The 8275-nt window shown below is 46.8% G+C and overlaps 1 protein-coding gene and 1 long non-coding RNA gene across 2 annotated transcripts in view; one reads left to right on the top strand and one right to left on the bottom strand.

Moving 5' to 3' along the window:
* Positions 1–3854: 3854 nt before the first annotated feature.
* LOC121071452 lies at positions 3855–5310 on the bottom strand. Its single transcript, XR_005820604.1, has 2 exons — positions 4730–5310; positions 3855–4639 (listed from the first exon to the last, which is right to left on the bottom strand). It is a non-coding gene; the product is annotated as an uncharacterized LOC121071452 (long non-coding RNA).
* A 5-nt stretch (positions 5311–5315) lies between these two features.
* Positions 5316–8275, top strand: part of CSTF3 (cleavage stimulation factor subunit 3) — a 50653-nt gene continuing 47693 nt past the window's right edge. Inside the window, exon 1 of the mRNA XM_040559710.1 lies at positions 5316–5540. Within this exon, the coding sequence (XP_040415644.1) occupies positions 5511–5540 (30 nt within the window). The 5' untranslated portion in view covers positions 5316–5510. The remainder of the gene's footprint in view (positions 5541–8275) is intronic.

Below are 8275 nucleotides of genomic sequence, written 5' to 3'. Positions count from 1 at the left end.
AAGCGTGCAGTGCCAACCACAAACAAGCACGCTCTGCCCCACCTCGCTTTGTTCTCCTCCTCGCTTGCTGGATGACAACTGCTGTGCTGAACCCTGGGAAGTTCCCTCTCCTTTCCAATCATCCTTTGAAGCCTGGGTTTTCCTTCCATGTGCTTCTGCTTTCTACCTGACTATTGCTTGCCTACCCTTAAAAGCAGGACGCACATCACTTTCCAAACCGAGGCAGAGTTAAGCGCTTCCCAGTGACTCACTGCTGCGAGCTGTGACTCACGGGGCGATTCATAGAAAGCGGCTTCTGCTGTCAGACAGGACCAAGGCCCCGCAGCCCCGGCAGGAGAGGACCCGGAGGAGCCCCCGAGGCTGCCGAGCCCCCCGGCGCGGCTCTCGGCCGCCCCCTCCCGGGGCAGCCCCGGCTGCGGCCGGCCCGGAGCGCACCCCCAGCGCCAGCGGGACGCGGGGTGCCGAGGCCCCAGCTCCGGGAGGACGGCCGGCAGCTGCCGGCAGCACATCTCAGCTCCTGGCAGCACGCATCCCGACGGATCCACCAGGAGACGGGTGCCCGGTGCTGAGCGCCGACACTGCTCCAGCGAGCGGCGGCACAGGAACAGCCGCTTCCCCCGGGAGACCTCCCCAGATCCCGGAATAACAACAGGATGGGACCCGAGGAAAGTTGTTCAGCCTAAACGTGGGTTGGTTGTCCTTCGCTTGGAAAGCTGAAATGCTGCTTAGGAAAAAAACACACTAGGCGATGTTGTGCTACATAAATGACAGCCAGTTCAAGCAAGGGAACTGGTGGTGGGCAGACTGGGATTCAGTCCCCGACTTTAACATTTTACTACATTATAACATGCATTACTGCAACTATGTAGGCTGCTACAATTACTTTGTACTATTCACCCTAACCATTCACTTGTCTGTGTTTGTTTTCTGCTTGTTTACTACATTTCTAAATTGGTTTCTCTCCCTTTAACTAATTTCAAAACCTGACAAATTTCTCTCCTCTCCCTGAAAGAAACTGATTACATTATACCCTCATCGTTTACCACTGCATGTCCTCGATGCCCTTCTTCTTAGCTTCCTGACACTGTCATCGTGAAGCGCGATTTCCAGGGTAAGAGGAGACCTGTACCTTCACATGCTGGGACCGCTTGCATCTCCATACCCATAGCCTAGATGCTCTGCAGGACACACGACCGCCTCCGTGCGCTCGCCTTATGGAAATCCTCTACCTGTATGACAAGCACCGGCGCCTCAGTCACTGGTAGCTGGAACAAGGCACACGTACTGTGCCTCCTACCATGGCTTTCTTGCCGAGATGGCCTACAGTAATCAAACGGAGAAGATGACAATGGAAGGCATGAGTTGGAGAAAAGGCACAGCTGGAACAAAATAAGACATCTCCCCCAACTACTGACGGTAAAAGACCACTACCATCTCTGGCAACACAGAAGCCGCAACAGATCCCACACCTTTCCAGCATGGTAATGTTTTCCATATTCCAAACCCAACAGTGCCCGTATCAGAGTTTAACGTAATGAACGTGCAGCTCACTACTCCAGACTACTTCTGGATTTGTATCTCATGGATTTAGAGCAAAGGAAGCATCGTGGCTCTCTGTAGTGAGTGGCTGTGCCACACCTGACATGGGGATCAGGGAGAGAAAATAACCACATTTTATTTCAGAGAATACTACTCAAGCACCAGATCTGATGCCACTGCTCCCACCAGTCCCACACTGGTGAAAGTAATTTCATACACTGACATTCCTGTCAGCTGAAAGGTCCATATAGGATACCATTTGCAGCTGAGCACTGTTGTGTTCCCCTCACTGCCCCATCCCCATTGCTGCTTCCTTCTCTCTTCACTACAAGCTCCAGCAGTACCAGTACAGACTAAAAAAAAAAAAAAAGATTAAAGCATATTAGCTTGGGTTCTGCTTCCTTCCTCATCTTTGTAGTTGATGTAGCCAATTAGTGGGACACACCTCACTCTAGAACAGTGGATGTCAAACAGGGAGCAAAACCAGTTTGGCAGAAACATGAATTTCATTCATAATTACGGCCTGTGGAAATATGTATTTAGACTACCTTCTTTAGTCCACAGAATCCCCATGGTGCTGTCAAACACAAAAGCTGAAGGACAGATTATGGGCTCTGCAAGGCACTCACCTCCTGCAGAACTCTCAGTTGATGCAACAGCAGGGCCCACCACCACCCCACAGCAAGACAGGGGCTCTCAGTTTTCAGCTCAACATGCTCTCCCCTGTACCTATGCTGAAATCCATCCTAGAGGAGGAGGTGATAGAGCCCACAGCCTCCAATGATATAATGGAGAAGTGAGGACAATCCCCTCTGTGTTCAGGCAGCTTAAGATTGAGCATTAATACACAAAAATCAATGGGGCAGTTCAAATCTCAGAACTGCTAGCATTCTCTCTCTACATTTGAGTAATTATACCTCTGAGCGAATCCTATCAAAAAAAGTCTCTGAACAATGTTTTTGGTGGTTACAGAGTGATGCTAAAATGGTTGTACAAAACCTGGGATCTCATAACTAGTAATACACAACAATCTGCTGTGGCAGCTAGAATGACTTGGAAGACAGATATGGCAGCTAGTTGATATCCACTGACTGAATGCTGTGAAACAGCCTCCTCCCGAACAGGCTCCACTTAATGCCAAGGTCTTGGCCTACCACCCTGTAAAGATCAACATCCATTTGTTTTAAGATCTGATTTTCTTCTTCCTTTTTTCAAGTGGCACAATTTGTATCTACTTTTTTTCCTAGCAAAAACATTTAAGTACCATTGAACTGCTATATGTATTGCAGGCGTCTTCAATTCATGTTCAGTTTCTGATTGTTTTCAATTTGTGATACATAACTTCAGCAACAGCCACTTTCTGAGCAGTAAGATCCACAATAGTTCACTTGTTAACTCACAGCCTGCCATTCAGTTTCATGTCAGTGACTAACCCAAGCATGAATCACTACAGCATAATACATTAGCAACATCCTGTTACTTTCATATCACCAGCGATTGCAGAATTGAAGGGCAGCTTTTCCAAGTAGACAGGCCTGTAATCAAGTCTTCACTACTCCAGTTACATTGAACCGGAAGCCTTGAGCTATTTCACTTGTGATTATGCAGCTTCAAAACAAATGTAAGGAACAGCCACTTTCTAAAACAACATTTGAGCTACACAGGAGTTAGCAACTAAGTATTCATTGTAAGCTTAGCCATAGCATCCCCATTATTTGCTCCAAGACCATCAGTAAGAAAACTCCAAATCAGCCTATCAAACAGGTCAACTAACACAAAACACTATTGTACTCAAGCCAGAAGACTTATGCATGAGACCCAAATTGAAGTTACATTCAGAAAAAAACTAGAATTAAGTTAACAATGTTCTATGTAAACTCTAAATTTAAGACTAGGAAACATTTTTAAGTTACTTTGAAATATAACTTACGATTTACACACAGTTTTTGTTTTTTTAAGTGATACTGCCTCTTGACTGAATCATACCAGAACACAAACATCTTCATTATTACATAAACATGAAAAGTTTCACATGTAACTTCAAATCAAGGCAAGCTATCAGGGCTGAAGTGGTGAGGCATAACTTATCAAGAAGAATTGAAACAATTTTCTTTCTGTAAGCTATTGCTCCTCGTAATTTCCTCCAGCTAATACATTGTGGTGTTAAGAATGTGTATTACAGCTGCATTTCAGGCAAGCTATCACAGCAGCACTTGACAGAAAGGGGGCAGGCACTAGCTGTATTTACAGCAGCTGGGGTTTTGCCAAAGGCCTATTCGGTATGTGGAATTACAGAAATGAAGAGCAACACCAGGTTAAGAGATAAAATATTTAATTGGGGGTAGGAGGGAAACGCTGTAAGAGGTACAAAGAAAAAACCTAAGTAACATTAGGCATCATTCATTTCACTCTTTACTAACTTGCCCTACTGGATGAGCAAGATGTCACTGGTGATATCAACGTCCAAAGCCGCCTTCATCATTTTAAGAAACTAAACAAGGTAATAGAGAAGCACCTAAAATTACAGTAGAAAATCCATATAGGTAAAACAAATGAGTACCAGAAATCCTAAAAATCTAGGCCAAAATTTCACCAAGGCCACTGAAACAGCTGACATCCTGTAGGCCTAGAATAGCACAGGTATTGAGTGGTAGCAGTTTCACCAGCTTTGCTTTAAGTGATGCCTTATAAGGACAGGGTTCCTACATTGGAAATGGAAAAACACATTTTTTTAAATGAAATTACAATCGTATCTCAAATATTTTCAAAATAGAAGCTGTTGTGACGTGGAAAAGCCCATGAAAAACAAGGTAGGCTGCTACCACAAAATCATCATTCTTTAAGAAATCTGAGACCAACACGGCTTATTTATCAAGAGATTGATAGGCATACATGGATTTCTCCTATGAAGAACAAGATAAAAAACCTTCAGTACTGATAAAAAAAATCACTCCACAGCCTGGTCAAATAAATGCTAACTCTCTTTCCCTCACATGCCACCTTTTTTCTTTTTGGTCAAGCTTAGGAGGTAAGCGTTGCTTTCCTTATGTCCTTTTTCCACACAACTGTAGCTTAAAAAGGTGACTTCTGGAAGACAAAGCTGAAAGGAACCCAAAGAGTACTAACATCAACTTATTTAAAGTATTTCTGCATAAATATGAGCATATTATACAAGTTTAAGAACACTTACACTGCTGTTTTGAAGGTAGCTAAGTCAGCTTTCACCCCAGCATCTGCCATGCCTGAGTTTGTTTCCTACAGCTGCCCGTTTCTCTGCAGCGGCCGGCTCAAAGCCCCTCTCACGGACAGCGATTGCTTTGTACATAAAGTTTAGGAGCTTTAAGGGGAGCTGCCTCCTGCGTCCTCGAGGTCTCTGGAGCTGCTGACCTCTCAGCCTGCCCTTTGCACTTGCATCCTGCCTTAAGGAGAGCTCTGGTGAGGTGGGCCTACTGCTAGGAGGCATCGTTCAAACGGCAGCGGTCCTGAACGAAAGGAGGACTGGGCTAGAGGCTACCGAGCCCCCTGGTTACTGCTCAGCGTGCCCAGGACTCCAGCAACTGGGCTCCCTCCACAGCAGGGGACGCGGGACAGCACTACACTCCCGGGGCACAGCCCTCACGGGCATGGGACCTCCACAGCGGGCCCCGGCATTAGTGGGGTAAGGGGTAAAGGGAAGGAGCCGGGGCCGCCGGGCTCCCTCACGCCCCGCTTCCCGCCCGCGCACTGCCAGGCAGCGCCCGCTGCCGTTGCCCCTCCCGGGCCGCTCCCAGCACGCCCCGCGCCGCTCCGCCCCCCGCCCCCGCGCAGAACCGGCCCGCAGGCGCCGCGCCGCCATTTTGTGGGGAGCGCGGACGGGGCCGGGGCCGTTGGCGCGGCAGGGGGAGCTGCCCGCGGTGGCGGCGCGGGGCGCTTTTTAACGGGGTTTTTAAGCCGCCGAGGGGCTCCGCGCCGCGGCTCTCTTTTAACCCGCCATGTCTGGAGACGGAGGCGCTGGCGACCAGGTGAGCGGGAGGGGGGAGGCCGCAGGCCGCTCCCTGAGGAAGGCTGGGGGGGGGCGGGCGGACGGACAGCGAGCGGGGCGCCCGTGGGGCTCGGCGAGCGCTTGGGGTGCGGGAGTGCGGCCCTGCCCTGCCCTTCCTTTCCTCCTGCTCGGTCTGGCCCTGTCTGGCCCTTCCTTCCCGCTGCCCGAGCCCCGGCACCGCGCCCGTCCCCTCAGCGGCTCCCCCATCTTGAGGAGCCGCCGCCGTGCCCTCAGCCGGGCCGCGCGGAGGGGAAGGGGAGCACGGGGGGGTGCTCCCGGCGTGGCCCCTCGGTGCAGGGCGGCCCTCCCGGCCTCCTGGGGCTGCTGAGCCGGCCCTAACGCCTCCCCGGGGACAGCAGGCGCTCCGGGGAGCTGCGCTTTGCTTTGCACGCCTCATTCAGTCGTGGGTAGTGGTCGCGTACGCCAGGGCTTAAACCCGAATAAACTGTCTGTGCCAACAGGCTTGCAGGGTTTTATAAAGCTAGTGTTTGCCCGACACCTGCGTTTAACGTAGAAGGTTGTGTGCTTCTTGAGAAATACAGCAGAAGTACACCGCATTTTTGGTCCGGAAGTATTAAAATGTCTTCAAATTAGAAACAAAATATAAAAAAACATAATAACAAAATATATGCTTAATAAAAGAACTCTTTTTGTGGTACATCATTCTTGCTCTTGGAGAAATAACTGCTGCTTCAATTGGCTTTGGCTTCTTTTGTTGTTTGTTGTTTTTTTTTTAATATGCTAAAACCACATATTTGTCATATTTTCTTATTTTCTAGGCAGATGCAGTCAGGATTTTATGCCAGATTTTTAAGTCTAGTGTTAATATGAAATATTTTCTACTTAGAGGCAGAATTTCTCTAAGTAGCTCTTCTTAAAAGTTAGGGCTGTGTTTAAAATCTGTGTTATGCGGGGCAGTGGGGTGGGGGTGAAAGTTACTGGGTAGGGGAGAAGTGATTGATATCCCTACAGCTGCCTGCGGAGCCTACACAAATTCTTTAAATCAAGCCAATGACCTAGTACTTCCTTTTTCAGAAGCTTTTCTTTGTAGAATTAAGGCTTTTTCCAAAACAGGTTATGCTTCTGTCTATCTGGGCCTGTATCGTGAAAGGGTGACATATAAACTCTTTGTAAAGTCACTAGTTTCTGGGGTAGGGCAGGCAAGAATGTAAAATATCCAGTTTCTTTCTTGTTAGGGAAACATGCTGTGAATTACCAGCTTGTATGCTCAACACTAGTGAGGTTAGTAAATGTTTGTATGCTCAACACTAGTGAGGTTAGTAAATGTTTGTATGCTCAAGCGAGAGGTTCTTCAGAAAGGTTTACTTCATCACAAAAAGTAAGAACACATTACAGTAAAATGTTGACAGTCCCGATGTGTAATATGCTTCACATTCAAGCTACCCACCACAATATTTTTTTTGAAGTTGCAGTGACAGTTAATTGCATAATTAAACTCAATTAAAGTGGTGTCTTCGTTTCTGTAACTTGTAATATATTACTGGGTAACTTACAGAGCAAATGATGTTGACTTAAGGCTCTATTTTCTTTCGCAAGGAAAGACTTAATATACAAAAGGTTGAACTACTGTCTATATACTAAAATAAAAGCTATTCTGGAAAGTATCATTAGTTTTAATGTTGTGGTGCCACATCACAGGGTTTTAACATTAAAAAAAATGCAAATTATTTGCAGCATATGTAAGTCATCTATTTTAATATATAGCTCGGATTTTTTAAGTCCGTGTTAACTTTCAGCCTTTATCAGGTTTTGATTACTGTTTTCACATTGGGTACAATTCAAATATAAAAAACTTCTATAGGCTTCGTTAAATCTTTTCTTTACACCATGTTCTTTATGAAAGCAGTATTCTGTTTTCCCAGACCTCCAATTTTGTTATGGTCAACTTCTTCCATCAATTTTCTTCAGTTTCTGTACATTGCCCTCTACAATATTATTTTTCAAACCCTGGTAGGCTTCTGTTTCTTGTTCCTAATATTAAAATAGGACATAATTTAATATTGGTGTCTTGAGCAATACCACCATGAAGGTTCCCCACCCTCGGTTAACACCGGTCCAGCTGCATTGTGCGGCAGGTGTGTTGGAAGCGTTGATGTGGCTCTAACAGTGGTCGTTACACAGTTACCTGGTCACAGTGTGTCTGTCCAAGAAGGAACAGCAAAGCATTGTGACTGGGGCAGTGGTGCCTTGCTCTTTTCTGCCACGCTGCTGCTGATATATAGCGTAGCCTAGTGCTGCTAGCCAAAGGTCTCTCTGACCTTACATGCGCAATGACCTTACAGTTTTAATGGTTCCTTTTCATGGGAAGCTGAAGCTAGACAAAGGTTGGATTGCATCTGGCTTTCTTCTTTCACGTTTCCTCTGCTGCTTGCGTGACCAGGTTCTGAGTCTTCGTGTGCCATTATTATTGACAGTCACATACTTCGGTTGGTAGAAGGGGTGACCACAGTTAGCTGTGCACAAGATGTGCACGTTAGAGTGTGTGATGCAGATGCTAAAGACCTTTCACAAACCAGAACTGTTAGCTCTGACTCATTAACGCTCAGGAGCATCTACATCTTGCTTCCTAGATCTTAGGACTTGGAGAGGACTTCCAAAAGCAGCCAGATGAAGAACAAATTGCCATGCTGTCTGCTGTGAGCACGAAGCTGTGGTAGTGCAGGAAAGAACGGAGAGCATGTTGAATGTAGCAAG

The sequence above is a fragment of the Cygnus olor genome, chromosome 5, assembly GCF_009769625.2.
Source record: "Cygnus olor isolate bCygOlo1 chromosome 5, bCygOlo1.pri.v2, whole genome shotgun sequence".
Classification (NCBI taxonomy): domain Eukaryota; kingdom Metazoa; phylum Chordata; class Aves; order Anseriformes; family Anatidae; genus Cygnus; species Cygnus olor.
Note: the sequence above shows the minus strand (reverse complement) of the source record. Positions and strands in the feature narration are given on the sequence as shown.